This window comes from Salvelinus fontinalis, chromosome 24 (assembly GCF_029448725.1).
Source record: "Salvelinus fontinalis isolate EN_2023a chromosome 24, ASM2944872v1, whole genome shotgun sequence".
NCBI classification, from domain to species: domain Eukaryota; kingdom Metazoa; phylum Chordata; class Actinopteri; order Salmoniformes; family Salmonidae; genus Salvelinus; species Salvelinus fontinalis.
Window position 1 is genome coordinate 29,761,302 of NC_074688.1, and position 16,332 is coordinate 29,777,633.

The window sequence follows — 16,332 nt, forward strand, 5'->3', positions numbered from 1 at the left end:
GGAGTGATAAATCATCAGATGAACATGTGCAAGAAGAGATACTGGTGTGCAAAAGAGCAGAAAAGTAAATAAATAAAAGCAGTATGGGGGGTGAGGTAGGTAAATTGGGTGGGTAGTTTACAGATGGACTATGTACAGCTGCAGCGATCGGTTAGCTGCTCGGATAGCAGATTTTTAAAGTTGTTGAGGGAGATAAAAGTCTCCAACTTCAGAGATTTTTGTAATTCGTTCCAGTCGCAGGCAGCAGAGAACTGGAAGGAAAGGCGTCCAAATGAGGTTTTAGCTTTAGGGATGATCAGTGAGATACACCTGCTGGAGCGCGTGCTGCGGGTGGGTGTAGCCATCGTGACCAGTGAACTGAGATAAGGCGGCACTTTACCTAGCATAGCCTTGTAGATGACCTGGAGCCAGTGGGTCTGACGACGAACATGTAGCGAGGGCCAGCCGACTAGGGCATACAGGTCGCAGTGGTGGGTCGTATAAGGTGCTTTAGTAACAAAACGAATGGCACTGTGATAAACTGCGTCCAGTTTGCTGAGTAGAGTGTTGGAAGCTATTTTGTAGATGACATCGCCGAAGTCGAGGATCGGTAGGATAGTCAGTTTTACTAGGGTAAGTTTGGCGGCGTGAGTGAAGGAGGCTTTGTTGCGGAATAGAAAGCCGATTCTTGATTTGATTTTGGATTGGAGATGTTTGATATGAGTCTGGAAGGAGAGTTTGCAGTCTAGCCAGACACCTAGGTACTTATAGATGTCCACATATTCTAGGTCGGAACCGTCCAGGGTGGTGATGCTAGACGGGCGTGCGGGTGCAGGCAGCGAACGGTTGAAAAGCATGCATTTGGTTTTACTAGCGTTTAAGAGCAGTTGGAGGCCACGGAAGGAGTGTTGTATGGCATTGAAGCTCGTTTGGAGGTTAGATAGCACAGTGTCCAAGGAAGGGCCGGAAGTATATAGAATGGTGTCGTCTGCGTAGAGGTGGATCAGGGAATCGCCCGCAGCAAGAGCAACATCATTGATGTATACAGAGAAAAGAGTCGGCCCGAGAATTGAACCCTGTGGTACCCCCATAGAGACTGCCAGAGGACCGGACAACATGCCCTCCGATTTGACACACTGAACTCTGTCTGCAAAGTAGTTGGTGAACCAGGCAAGGCAGTCATTAGAAAAACCGAGGCTACCGAGTCTGCCGATAAGAATATGGTGATTGACAGAGTCGAAAGCCTTGGCCAGGTCGATGAAGACGGCTGCACAGTAATGTCTTTTATCGATGGCGGTTATGATGTCGTTTAGTACCTTGAGCGTGGCTGAGGTGCACCCGTGACCGGCTCGGAAACCGGATTGCACAGCGGAGAAGGTACGGTGGGATTCGAGATGGTCAGTGATCTGTTTGTTGACTTGGCTTTCGAAGACCTTAGATAGGCAGGGCAGGATGGATATAGGTCTGTAACAGTTTGGGTCCAGGGTGTCTCCCCCTTTGAAGAGGGGGATGACCGCGGCAGCTTTCCAATCCTTGGGGATCTCAGATGATACGAAGGAGAGGTTGAACAGGCTGGTAATAGGGGGTGCGACAATGGCGGCGGACAGTTTCAGGAATAGGGGGTCCAGATTGTCAAGCCCAGCTGATTTGTATGGGTCCAGGTTTTCCAGCTCTTTCAGAACATCTGCTATCTGGATTTGGGTAAAGGAGAAGCTGGGGAGGCTTGGGCGAGTAGCAGCGGGGGGGGCGGGGCTGTTGGCCAAGGTTGGAGTCGCCAGGAGGAAGGCATGGCCAGCCATTGAGAAATGCTTGTTGAAGTCTTCGATTATCACGGATTTATCGGTGGTGACCGTGTTACCTAGCCTCAGTGCAGTGGGCAGCTGGGAGGAGGTGCTCTTGTTCTCCATGGACTTTACAGTATCCCAGAACTTTTTGGAGTTAGAGCTACAGGATGCGAATTTCTGCTTGAAAAAGCTGGCCTTTGCTTTCCTGACTGACTGCGTGTATTGGTTCCTGACTTCCCTGAACAGTTGCATATCGCGGGGGCTCTTCGATGCTATTGCAGTTCGCCACAGACTTGGCTTGATACTTGACGGTCTTGACTTGAGACTTGACTCGGAATGGCCTGTCTGACTTGGGACTTGACTTGGGACTTGAGTGCTAAGACTTGAGACTTACTTGTGACTTGTAAAACAATGACTTGGTCCCACCTCTGCTGATATTATTGCCTGCCCAGCCTATTGGTGAGTTCACATTCTACTTCTACATTGTAGAATGCCAGGCCAGAGTCCCCACACATATATTGTTTTAACAGGATCATAGGCCACTAACAAATGGATGTAGCCTGTTGCTACATCCATTTTTTGAACTTGTAAATTAATAATATATACCCATTGATTCTTAACCTCTTAAATGTAAAGTCCCAATATTTGGGGACCCTATTAGATGTTTTTATTCAATTCAGTCTGGTATGAGAACAGCAGCCCTATTGACGATGGTCGCCTCGCTTCGCGTTCTTAGGAAACTATGCAGTATTTGTTTTTTTAACGTATTATTTCTTACATTGTTACCCCAGGAACATTCCAGACAACAACATTGATGTATACACTGATTCGGTGAGCGAGTTAATTAGCAAGTGCATCGGTGATGTTGTACCTACGGCGACTATTAAAACCTTCCCCAACCAGAAACCGTGGATTGATGGCAGCATTCGCGCAAAACTGAAAGCGCGAACCACTGCTTTTAATCAGGGTAAGGCGACCGGAAACATGACCGAATACAAACAGTGTAGCTATTCCCTCCACAAGGCAATCAAACAAATGAAGCGTCAGTATAGAGACAAAGTAGAGACGCAATTCAACGGCTCAGACACGAGACGTATGTGTCAGGGTCTACAGTCAATCACGGATTACAAAAATAAAAAAATAAAAACGCAGACACCGACGCCGACTAGCTACAAGCTGAGGAACAAATTGGCTGGAGTACAAACCTAGTCGCTAACCACTGTTGTATATTGTAAATTCAATCCCCTCCTTCACCACCACCACCATCATCATCATCAATCAGATCATTCAAACATGTGTGGATATAAGGCCTAGTGATAAACTTGAAGAACTTAATGTTTTGTACACTCAGTGTATATTTCATGTATTACAGTCCTTTCAAAAATACATTTGAATCGTGTTTTAATGGGGCAAAAAATGTCCCTGCTCAATGTATTCCATTTCAAATTTGGCTCCAGTGCGGCTTTACTTCCAGGCTATGACGCATCTGAGAGTTCCTTCTCTGTATGTTCCTAGCTGCCAACTAGCTAGCCATTTCACATTGTCTAGACATGCCCTGTTTAATCTTCTATTCTCTATTATTATTGTATTTATATAAAACTTAATAAACTAAGCTCCTCCCTTGATTCTTATACTTGTGAGATTGAATAGGAAAAAATGCCTGCCATGGTGTGATACGCAAATAGTCACCAATACCTGGTGAAAATTAAAGATATTCTCAGTCAAGGAAACCATATAGAGAAAAACAGATCCCATTTGTAACAGTGATGCCTTTCTTAAGCAGGTCATTGTGTGTGTGTGTGTGTGTGTGTGTGTGTGTGTGTGTGTGTGTGTGTGTGTGTGTGTGTGTGTGTGTGTGTGTGTGTGTGTGTGTGTGTGTGTGTGTGTGTGTGTGTGTGTGTGTGTGTGTGTGTGTGTGTGTGTGTGTGTGTGTGTGTGTGTGTGTGTGTGTCTCTTCACAGTCCCCGCTATTCCATAAGATGTATTTTTATCCGTTTTTATCTGATTCTATTGCTTGCATCAGTTACCTGATGTGGAATAGAGTTCCATGTAGTCATGGCTCTATGTAGTACTGTGCGCCTACCATAGTCTGTTCTTGACTTGGGGATTGTGAAGAGACCTTTGGTGGCATGTCTTTTGGGGTATGCATGGGTGTCCAAACTGTGTGCTAGTAATTTAAACAGACAACACTTATTACAAAAACAAGTAGTGATGAAGTCAATCTCTCTTCCACTTTGAGCCATGAGAGATTTACATGCATATTATTAACGTTAGCTTACCGTGTACATTTAAGGGCCAGCCATGCTGCCCTGTTCTGAGCCAATTGTAATTTTCCGAGATTAACCCATGTATCTGTTTCTATGTGCTTGGTTTGTTAATCAGTTGTATGGGAGCACTGGTTTGTTTCCTGTTCTCATGTTTTACTTACTCTTTGACACACATGATATCTCCCTTCTTTATTGTTATCTCCAGATGTATGTTTTGTACACATACGGTTTAACCGAATTTGTTATCTTCTATGGTATAACAATATCATGACACCTAAAATAATTTGTGGCAATTTTGTGGTAATGTTCTAGACAGTGTATTGTGATAACTCCTTGGTAGTCAAGCTTGCCTGTTCAAATACTATGCTGAATAACATATGGGGTCTTGTTGTCACTGTGCTTTCTTTTTCTTGTACTATATTTTCTACCATATACTCATATGTCAGAATTCTACAAATATTTTTTAAGTCTTGAAATGAGACTAAACAGAAACCATTTAACACCTGTACACCACATATAGCCTCTTTGCTGAACTTCTCCATTGGCTGTTTTTTTGTGATTCTACAGGGCAGATAGGATACTGCACATCGTCCACCTATACTTTACACTATTCAATTAGTTAAAATTCTGGTATGTCCACCACTTTTCAATCCTATTATGTATAGCGTCTATGTTTTGTTTGGTCAGGGTGTGATGTGGGTGGGCACTCTATGTTGTATGTCTAGGTTGTCTGTTTCTATGTGTTTGGCCTAATATGGTTCTCAATCAGAGGCAGGTGTCAGTCGTGGTCTCTGATTGGGAGCCATATTTAGGTAGCCTGTTTGTCATTGTGTGTTGTGGGTGGTTATTTTCTGTGTCTGTGTTTCACCATACGGAACTGTCTCGGTCGTTTGTCGGTTTATTGTTTTTGTTCATTGTTTAAGTATTCTTATTAAAATGGATACTTACCACACTGCACATTGGTCCTCCTCTTCTCACTCCAACGACGAGCGTTACAAAATGAGATGTTTTGTTACTTAATAGTTGCTATAATTGACTCTACAAATGTGTGTGATTTTGGCCTAATTTTTTGTGTGTCATATTAGGTATCTGATATTTATAATTCACCAATTAAATATGTCATTTATAACACGCATAACAATTTGTTTAACTGTCAGACTTGCTTTCTGTGGCTTTCGTGTTGATAAAATATTCTGTGGCAATCCTTCTATAGTGAAGTATTCATGTTTACCCATTACCATCAATCATATATGGAGCCATTTGGATAATAGTAGTTCAAGTTTACAGATACTTTTCATTGTATTTTCTTACTGTCAGATTGTAAGGACTTGTGTAGAGTCAACTAAGGGAAAGACTAAGTTCACAAACATGTCTGCCACATTTATTGACAGTGTTTATTTTCACCACAGTGACCCTGTTTGACACTTTGTAAGGGTAGGATGGGAATGTCAAAATGTTAAAGGAATTTTATTCCCATATGTTCAATTAAAACACTCTGCCCATTCATAAGAATTTGTAAGATACTTATTTGCATAAAATGGACAGAAACAGGTCTCAAAATCAATCAATCAATAGTGTTTATTCTCAAGAGTACTGATCATAGTACAATTTACATCAGGTTATATAATAATAATGACGTCATAGGTTTTAAAATGTCCTTCCTTCTCTCGGATACAATGGTAATACAGTTCAAAAGCCATCTCACATTGTCTGCCACCTGTTAAACAATCTACGACCAGCCCAAGGCCTCTCCCCTCCCTGGGTAGAGACAGAATGTCCTGTAAGGAACACAGCATTCCAGCCTGTCTGATGATAACTCCATTCGTTTCTAACAAGGAACAGACAGTCCTTATTTAATTCTTGATTAAAATTACACACATTATATTCAGCACTATGATTAGAATAATGTTCATACATCCATACAGTAACATAGTAGTATTCTGTTTAGTTATAGTTTTAAGCTAAATGTATACATAATTTAGTCATTATTCATCAAAATCCCATAAAACAATATTGCACTAAATATGTGTAATGCAATGGTCGCACAATTCGTTGTTTTAACACCTGTCTTAAACCCTGTTATATAAACTCAGCAAAAAAAGAAACGTCCTCTCACTGTCAACTGCGTTTATTTTCAGCAAAATTAACGTGTAAATATTTGTATGAACATAACAAGATTCAAAAACTGAGACATAAACTGAACAAGTTCCACAGACATGTGACGAACAGAAATGGAATAATGTGTCCCTGAACAAAGGGGGGGGGTCAAAATCAAAAGTAACAGTCAGTATCTGATGTGCCCACCAGCTGTATTAAGTACTGCAGTGCATCTCCTCCTCATGGACCACACCAGATTTGCCAGTTCCTACTGTGAGATGCTACCCCACTCTTCCACCAAGGCACCTGCAAGTTCCCGGACATTTCTGGGGGGAATGGCCCTAGCTCTGACCCTCCGATCCAACAGGTCCCAGACGTGCTCAATGGGATTGAGATCCAGGCTCTTTGCCTGCCATGGAAGAACACTGACATTCCTGTCTTGCAGGAAATCACGCACAGAATGAGCAGTATGGCTGGTGGCATTGTCATGCTGGAGGGTCATGTCTGGATGAGCCTGCAGGAAGGGTACCACATGAGGGAGGAGGATGTCTTCCCTGTAACACACAGCGTTGAGATTGCCTGCAATGGCAACAAGCTCAGTCCGATGATGCTGTGACACACCACCCCAGACCATGACGGACCCTTCACCTCCAAATCGATCCCGCTCCAGAGTACAGGCCTCAGCTGTCCATCCTGTCTCCCTGTAGCACTGTCTTAGGCGTCTCACAGTACGGACATTGTAATTTATTGCCCTGGTCACATCTGCAGTCCTCATGCCTCCTTGTAGCATGCCTAAGGCACATTAACACAGATGAGCAAGGACCCTGGGCATCTTTCTTTTGGTGTTTTTCAGAGTCAGTAGAAAGGCCCCTTTAGTGTCCTAAGTTTTCATAACTGTGACCTTAATTGCCTACTGTCTCTAAGCTGTTAGTGTCTTAACGACCGTTCCACAGGTGCATGTTCATTAATGGGAAACCGTGTTTAAACCCTTTACAATGAGATCTGTAAAGTTTTACTAATTATCTTTGAAAGACAGGGTCCTGAAAAAGGGACGTTTCTTTTTTTGCTGAGTTTATGATGATGTCATATTGCTGAGTGTACCTTTAAGTGCATAGGAAATACGCAAAATACAAAATGTCCTGTGTAGGCAGATACGAAAATATAAGCAATGTTGGAGGGTTAAATGGGCCCTAATTTATTGAAATCTATCGCCCTCTTCTGGGAGTAATTTACAAATATTTCAAAAATAGAGAAATTGTAGCACACGTCTTGAGCAGGAAATGGCTTCGAAGCGTCCTAAATTGCACCCTATTTCCTATATAGTGCACTATTTTTGTAGTACACTATAAATGGAATAGGGTGCAATTGATAGTGCAATTTTGTGACTCCTTATGGAGTTATTAACTTTCCAAAGAAGAACAACAATATGCAAAGCTACTCTTTCAATATACTGTATACACTACATGATGAAAAGTATGTGGACACATGCTCGTCAACATCTCATTACAAAATCATGGACATTAATATGAAGTTGGTTTTCCCTTTGCTGCTATAACAGCCTCCACTCTTCTGGGAAGGCTTTCAACTAGATGTTGGAACATTGCTCCGGGGCTGGCTCGCAGTCAGCATTCCCATTCACCCCAAAGGTGTTCGATGGGGCTGAGGTCAGGGCTCTATGCAGGCCAGTCAAGTTCTTCCACACCAATCTCAACAAACCATTTCTGTATGGACCTTGCTTCGTGCATGGGGGCAGGCCTTCCCCAACTGTTGCCACAAAGTTGGAAGCACAGAATCGTTTAGAATGTAATCATATCCTGTAGCGTTAAGATTTCCCTTGGTGGTGATCTTAGGCTCGTGTGCGGCTGCTCGGCCATGGAAACCCATTTATTTAATCTCCCAACGAACAGTTCTTGTGCTGACATTGCTTCCAGAGACAGTTTGTAACTCGGTAGTGAGTGTTGCAACCGAGGACAGACGACTTTTACTCGCTACGGGTGCTTTATTCTAAATACTCTGAAAATAAATTATGTCAATAATGCTTGTGGTTACAGTACTGTAAAATTGCATAAACAAGATAAAAGAATACTGAACAGAAATTTCACATTCGGAATTTCTATTTGATTGAATCACTACACAAATGTTTCTCCAATTTGAACATATATTCAATATTCATATTCTGACAAAAGGATTGTCAGCGACCTTCTGGCCATAATTTTTACCAAGTTCATTCTCCTGCGCCTGACATCCCTGCCACCAGCACGCACCACATTACAGTGTATAGCTTCAGGCAGTAACAGTAAAAGAAACAGAGGAACTCCCATATATGAGAGACTAACCTCAAAATAGGCGGAGTCAAATGATTTACACTTGTGATTGGATAAACCTTGCATCTTGAGTTGGATTGACATATTGACTAGCCAACCATTGATTGTAGCTTTGATTGTAGCTTTGCTGGCCCTATCTATAGTCTATTCTTATTGACAGATCTGTTTCCCCTATCAGCCACTGCACGTGCTTCTTCAACTATTTTGTTTAAAATGTATTGTATAAACAGTTATGAAACACAAATAGAGTTCTAAAATAATTCCACAAGACACCAGTACCCAAAATGATAGTGTCACTGTCACGCCCTGGCCTTAGTTATCTTTATTTTCTGTAATATTTTGGTTAGGTCAGGGTGTGACAGGGGGGATGTTTGTGTTTTTGTCTTGTCTTGGGTGGTTGTAGTGTCTAGGGGGTTTTGGTTAGAGTGTATGGGTTAGTGTTGAGTGTAGGTTTCTAGGTATGTCTATGGTTGCCTGAATGGGTCTCAGAGACAGCTGTCATTCATTTGTCTCTGATTGGGAGACATATTTAAGGCAGCCATAGACATTGGGCTGTTGTGGGTAATTGTCTATGTCTAACGTTAGTAGCTGTGTGTGCACTTTCGTTTGTAGCTTCACGTTCGTGGTTTATTGTTTTTGTATTAGTTTGTATAGTGTTTGTTTCGTCTTCGTCTCGAATAAAAGAAGATGTATTCATATCACTCTGCGTTTTGGTCCGATCCATGCTCTTCCTCAGACGAGGAGGAGAACGAACGTGACAGAATTACCCACCAGAACGGGACCAAGCAGCGTGTCAAGCGGCAGCAGGAACATACACAGGATTTATGGCAATGGGAGCAGGATCTGGACTATACTACGTGGGAGGAGATCGACAGGTGGGCGAATGCCGGAGCCCGTCTGGGATTCTCTGGAACAGTGCGAGGAGGGATACCGGCGAATGGAGGCAGCACGACGACGTGGGAGGAAGCCTGTGAGTCAGACCAAAACATTTCTTGGGGGGGGGCTACAAGGGAGTGTGGCGAAGTCAGGTAGGAGACCTGCGCCAACTCCCGAGCTTACCGTGGAGCGCGAAAGTACGGGCAGACACCGTGTTATGCGGTAAAGCGCACGGTGTCTCCTGTGCGTGTGCATAGCCCGGTGCGGGTTATTCCACCTTCACGCACTGGCAGGGCTAGATTGGGCATTGAGCCAGGTGCCATGAAGCCGGCTCAACGCGTCTGGTCTCCAGAGCGTCTCCTCGGGCCGGCATACATGGCACCAGCCTTACGCATGGTGTCCCCGGTTCGCCTACACAGCCCAGTGCGGGTTATTCCACCTCCCCGCACTGGTCGGGCTACGGGGAGCATACAACCAGGTAAGGTTGAGCAGGCTCAGTGCTCAAGGGAGCCAGTACGCCTGCACGGTCCGGTATTTCCGGCGCCACCTACCCGCTCCAACCCAGTACCACCAGTGCCTACACCACGCACCAGGCTTCCTGTGCGTCTCCAGAGCCCTGTTTCTCCTCCACGCACTAGCCCTGTGGTGCGTGTCTCCAGCCTATTACCACCAGTGCCTAGACCACGCACCAAGCCTCCTGTGCGTCTCCAGAGTCCTGTGCATCTTGTTGCTGCTCCCCGCACTAGCCCTGAGATGCGTGTCCCCAGCCCGGTACCACCAGTTTCGGCACCACGCACTAGGCCTAATGTGCGTCTCCAGGGTCCAGTATGCCCTGTTCCTTCTCCTCGCACTAGCCTTCAGGTGCGTGTCCCCAGCCCGGTACCTCCAATTCCGGTACCACGCACCAAGCCTCCTGTGCGTCTCCGGAGCCCTGTACGCACTGTTCCTTCTCCCCGCACTCGCCCTGACGTGGGTGCCCTCAGCCCGGTACCACCAGTTCCGGTACCACGCACCAGGCCTATAGTGCGCCTCGTGAATTCAGTGTGCCCTGTTCCTGCTCCCCGCACTAGCCTTAAGGTGCGTGTCTCCAGTCCGGTACCACCAGTTCCGGCACCACGCACCAGGCCTACTGTGCGCCTCAGCAGGTCAGAGTCGGCCGTCTGCCCAACGCCGCCTGCACTGCTCGTCTGCCCAGCGCCGTCTGAGCCATCCGTCTGCCCAGCACCATCTGAGCCATCCGTCTGCCCAGCGCCATCTGAGCCATCCGTCTGCCCAGCGCCATCTAAGCCATCCGTCTGTCCCGAGCCATTAGAGCCGCCCGTCTGTCCCGAGCCGTCAGAGCCGTTCGTCAGCCAGGATCTGCCGGAGCCGCCAATCAGCCAGGATCTGCCAGAGCTGCCAACCAGCCATGAGCAGCCAGAGACGCCAGCCAGCCATGAGCAGCCAGAGTCACCAGCCAGCCATGAGCAGCCAGAGTCGCCAGCCAGCCATGAGCAGCCAGAGTCGCCAGCCAGCCATGAGCAGCCAGAGTCGCCAGCCAGCCATGAGCAGCCAGAGTCGCCAGCCAGCCATGAGCAGCCAGAGTCGCCAGCCAGCCATGAGCAGCCAGAGTCGCCAGCCGGCCAGGATCCGCCAGAGCCGGCAGCCAGCCAGGATCCGCCAGAGCCGGCAGCCAGCCAGGATCCGCCAGAGCCGCCAATCAGCCAGGATCCGCCAGAGCCACCAAAGCGGGTATTAACTATGGTGGAGTGGGGGCCATGTCCCGCACCCGAGCCGCCGCCGTAGGAAGGCCCACCCGGACCCTCCCCTTCTGTGTCAGGTTTTGCGGCCGGAGTCCGCACCTTTGGTGGGGGGTACTGTCACGTCCTGGCCTTAGTTATCTTTATTTTCTGTAATATTTTGGTTAGGTCAGGGTGTGACAGGGGGCATGTTTGTGTTTTTGTCTTGTCTTGGGTGGTTGTAGTGTCTAGGGGGTTTTGGTTAGAGTGTATGGGTTAGTGTTGAGTGTAGGTTTCTAGGTATGTCTATGGTTGCCTGAATGGGTCTCAGAGACAGCTGTCATTCATTTGTCTCTGATTGGGAGACATATTTAAGGCAGCCATAGGCATTGGGCTGTTGTGGGTAATTGTCTATGTCTAACGTTAGTAGCTGTGTGTGCACTTTCGTTTGTAGCTTCACTTTCGTGGTTTATTGTTTTTGTATTAGTTTGTATAGTGTTCCTTTCGTCTTCGTCTCGAATAAAAGAAGATGTATTCATATCACTCTGCGTTTTGGTCCGATCCATGCTCTTCCTCAGACGAGGAGGAGAACGAACGTGACAGTCACGGCCGTTGAAAGAACTGGACCAAGGTGCAGTGTGGTGAGCGTACATTTTCTTTATTTATATGAAAAAACGCAGAACAAAACAATAAACACTACAAAACAAACCGTGAAGCTAAAGGCTATGTGCCATAAACAAAGTCAACTTCCACAAAGACAGGTGGGAAAAGGGCTACCTAAGTATGGTTCTCAATAAGAGACAACGATAGACAGCTGTCCCTGATTGAGAACCCTACCCGGCCAAAACATAGAAATACAAAATAATAGAACATAGAATACCAACCCCAACTCACACCCTGACCAAACCAAAATAGAGACATAAAAAGGATCTCACTGGTCAGGGCGTGACAGTTACCCTAAATTGCAATGCCTACAAGATGAAGGACTATTTTTCTATTTGGATAGGCCTAAATTAAACATTGAATTATTGAAGTGATAGGCTAAAGAACTTTGGAGAATTTTGAATACACTTGGATTTCAACAAACAAATGGATAAGACTGTTCTATTCTCTTTGATTTAGTTACTATTGCAACTCAGACAAATTACTGAATGGATAACATACTGACTAACTGAACTGAATCAATGATGAATAAAATGTTCAAATATGTTGGAATGACTAGTTGCACGCACCATGCATGGTCTGCACTTTATTTGGCTAGTAGGCAAATAGGCAAGCTCTATACAGACGGTATCTAACTGACATTCGCATTCTCTCAAGATGCTGAAAGAAATAAATTATATTTCTCCACTCCTGTTTCCGAGTCCAAATTTTGCCTACATTTGGTGTATAATTTTACTGCATGAAATGCTTAATTCTGTAGGAGTTAATATTAAGGTTATGTGAGAGGTTCTACAACTACAGTCTGTGTCCAGATTTCAGTTTTCATTTAACCAATCTGAACAATAGGCTACAGTTCCCTCGACCTGCCATAGTTTGTGTAGTGCCTCAATCATCACACATACCATATCTGACACTCCTATAATTATTTTTTCTCTGCCCGTTCTCAAAAGCATTTGGTGATTGGCATGTAGGCTATTTGGCGCTCCTACAGTTTGGCTCTAAAGCTTAGGCTTACACACTAATGTGATATAGCCTAAAAATAATGAAAGAAAAAACTCAATGTAGCCTATAGATAGATATAAATTGCACAGGAATTATAAATGTTTTGATGTTTTAAGGTAGGCTATTGTTTTCTATTTCCTCATTTTAAATCCGCCTGCCTCTGGGATATAACTGCAGGGACTGAAGCTAATGAGTCAACCTGCGCATCACTAACACACACACTCTCATTATCGATGTAAGATCAAATGAAAACGGGGATGAACCATGCAACACTCCCCGGTCCAGGGGGGACCAGGGAGCCTTTTGGATGACCTAAGGGGGATTTGGCAGCGGAGAGAAAATCGTGCTACCTATTTTTCTTATTGGCTGAGCCGGGACTGCACTAACCTAACCACCCATGGGACACTGAGAGTCACACCATGACAATTTAATTATTTGTGTCATTGGAGATCAAGTGAACACACTGCTGTATACTGGGGTTTTTCTTACTTTAAAAGGTATTAAAGGTCAGTGATGTGATGGTAGTTTAGTGTGGAATAGCCCACTGACACAGAACATACAGTAGACCTACTGTATGTCCACACAACAGCAGTCTGGAGAAATATACCAGGTGATCTAGAGAACATACAGTAGACCTATGTTCACAACGGCAGTCTGGAGAAATATACCAGGTGATCTAGACTTACATACGGTTTTAAAATATAAATATATATGTATATGTATCTATATTTATGTATTTTTATTGGTGTTTTGACTTTATTCAGACAATAAGAGAATCAGAGGAGACAGGCAAGTGGGAGAAACAGTGAGAAAGGTGGACACGGATTGAACACTCTAATGGTAAGATGTATGTGACTTATGATGAGGATCATTACCACACCACAGCTCTGCATGACTAGCATCCTGTTTGATTCACACACTATGATTGCAGTGTTTGTAAGTGTAACAGTAGAACAAAGACCGGTAAACTGTAACTGTGTCAATTGCATTTGTCCATCACAGCCACAGGTAACAATGTTTTTCCATGATGATGCCTATGGGGGTAATCACCTTGAATAGTAATACTGTGGTAATAATGCAAAGAGTTGATAATCGATGGCAATTCTAAGAATGAAGAAATGTTGAATCAATAAGAGATTAATAATTTCACCTGATGGACACTGTTTTCCTTCACTTGTGAACTAAATATATCTACAAATATTTCTATACTATTGGGAAAATGATGAACTCAACACAATTCACGTCATTTATGCTAGCTGGATATAGGGACATTGGACACTTAAAGTACTTGTATTTCATGACAATAACTGTGTTATACGTCTCCATAGTTTTTGCAAACACAGTGCTTATTGTGGTTATTTGTATGGAGAGAAGCCTTCATGAACCAATGTATCTGTTTCTGTGCAGTTTGTTTGTAAATGACTTGTATGGGAGCACTGGTTTGTTTCCTGCTCTCATGACTCATTTGGTTTCAGATGACCATACAGTCTCCACTGTGTGCTGTTACCTACAGATATTTATCTTGTACACATATGGATCTATTGAATTCAGCAATTTAGCAGTCATGTCCTACGACAGGTACCTTGCTATATGTTCTCCACTACAGTATAACGTCATCATGACACCCAGCAAGGTGTGTATTTTAATTTGTGTAATATGGTTGTACACTTTTGCAAAATTCAGCATAATACTGTCTTTAACTATTCGTTTGCGATTGTGTGGAAACGTCATAGACAAAGTGTATTGTGACAACTACTTGGTAGTAAAACTTGCCTGTTCAACTTCAGACACGACAGTTAATAACATCTATGGACTCTACAGTATTGTTTTGTCTATCGCTTTCCCTTTAATTACTATTGTGTTCTCGTATATTAAGATTCTGACTATTTGTTTGAAATCTTCCATCGAGACCAGACAGAAAGCTTTCAGAACCTGTACTCCTCATCTGGCCTCGCTGCTCAACTTCTCTTTCGGCTGTTTGTTAAATCTGCTCCAGAGTAGATTTGAAAAGTCTATGAGAAATGTTCCAACTGTACTTCACACTATTTTATCAGTGTACTATCTGATGTGCCAGCCACTTTTAAATCCTATTGTGTTTGGAGTTAGGATGACTAAAATCAGACAGGCTTGTAAAAACATTCTACCTGTAGGTCTGTACCCTAAAACATAAGCTAAACATTAGTCTGACCTTTTCTGTCCTGATTGTTAGATTTTTGTTATGTTGACTTGTGTTTTGTTACTGATAGGCTAGTCGCAATAATGAATGGGGGTGAGGGTGGTAAATCAGATGTGTAAAACTTTTGCCAATTTATGAAATAATGTCATATAAAAAAAAATTCACTGAAGAAGTTCATGACTTTGAATTCCTTACTTAAATGCAATTAAGTAAGGCTGCTTTTACATAGCAAGCCCAATTCCGATCTTTGTTATTGGCAAATGATCTGATCTGGTTGGTCAAAAGACAAATTATTGGCAAATGATCAGAATTAGACTGCCTGTGTAAACACAGAAAAATAAATCAAGATATGCAAAACTGTCTGGATCAATCAACAACAGTGAATAAATTGATGTAAATGTGTACAAGGTAAGCCCACCTTATAGCCCACCTTTAGGTCCATCACTAATGGAAAATGGGCCCAGTAGGTACATGATTGTTTGACGTTTTCAGAGAGAAATCTTGGGAAATACTTCAGCATGAAAACAAACCATATTCTGTCTGGACCAGATACCTTTATTGAGATAAGGCATCTTGTTTTTCCGGGGTCACTGTGACATATGTTTAACCTACAGAATGTAATAATCCAATAAGGCTCATGAGGATGGATGTATAAAACACATTGTTTAAATACTCCATCCACACTTTACCATGGGGAAAGCAGAAGCCAATAATAAGACCGTAAAAAACGTTTTAATTGAGTCATTAGGTACCAAGTCTACTGTAATGCAGCTAGTAACATGTAGAGACCTGAGGGGCTCCTGTAGAGGCACGGCTGGTCTTGACTGCATCCCAAATGGTACCCTATTCAACTCTGGACCTCGGAGCCACTTCCACTGCTTTTTTTCATTGTTCCCCTCTAATCGGGGACTGATTTAGACCTGCAACACCAGGTGAGTGCAATTAATACTCAGGTAGAACAGAAGACCAGCACGCTCCGGATCTCATATGGTAAGAATGTAATACCCCTGATAAAGGGAATAGGGTGCAATTTAGGGGGGACACCTTCTGTCATCCCCTCTGGGAGTGTAGGACCTGAAAGTGTACTAGAGAGAATATAGTAGACGGTTGCTGTAAAAAGTGATTATGTTTTTCTGTGTCCGTTGGTTGTGCTCTCGTTGATCTATTAATGACATCCTCTCCGTTCTCACGATATTTAGTGTGTCATTATGTAACTTGATAGTGCACCTGTTCCTTTGAAGTTAAACACATGTTTGAAGTCTAAAGTAATGGCCTGGTGATTGATGTGTAGTGACCTTGTTGAACTTAAAGAAATGTGTTTGAAATAAAATATGTAAAAAGTGTTTTCCGGGGAGGCCTGAGTTTTAACTTTTGAACAGTTGGGAAGTTTTATAGTGAACTTGTGGAACTGCTGTGTAGTGAGCTTGTGACCCATTGTAGAATGAA

At 43.7% G+C, this 16,332-nt stretch overlaps 1 protein-coding gene across 1 annotated transcript; it reads left to right on the forward strand.

The window, feature by feature from the left end:
* Positions 1-13,929: 13,929 nt before the first annotated feature.
* LOC129822651 (olfactory receptor 11A1-like) lies at positions 13,930-14,880 on the forward strand. The gene has a single exon (XM_055881013.1). It carries the CDS (start codon positions 13,930-13,932, stop codon positions 14,878-14,880), a length of 951 nt encoding a protein of 316 aa, XP_055736988.1.
* The last annotated feature ends 1,452 nt before the right edge of the window (positions 14,881-16,332 follow it).

What these genes read in the sequence shown, in the direction of transcription:
- LOC129822651 (XM_055881013.1), top strand. Translation starts at nt 13,930, where the DNA reads ATGATGAACTCAACACAATTCACGTCATTTATGCTAGCTGGATATAGG.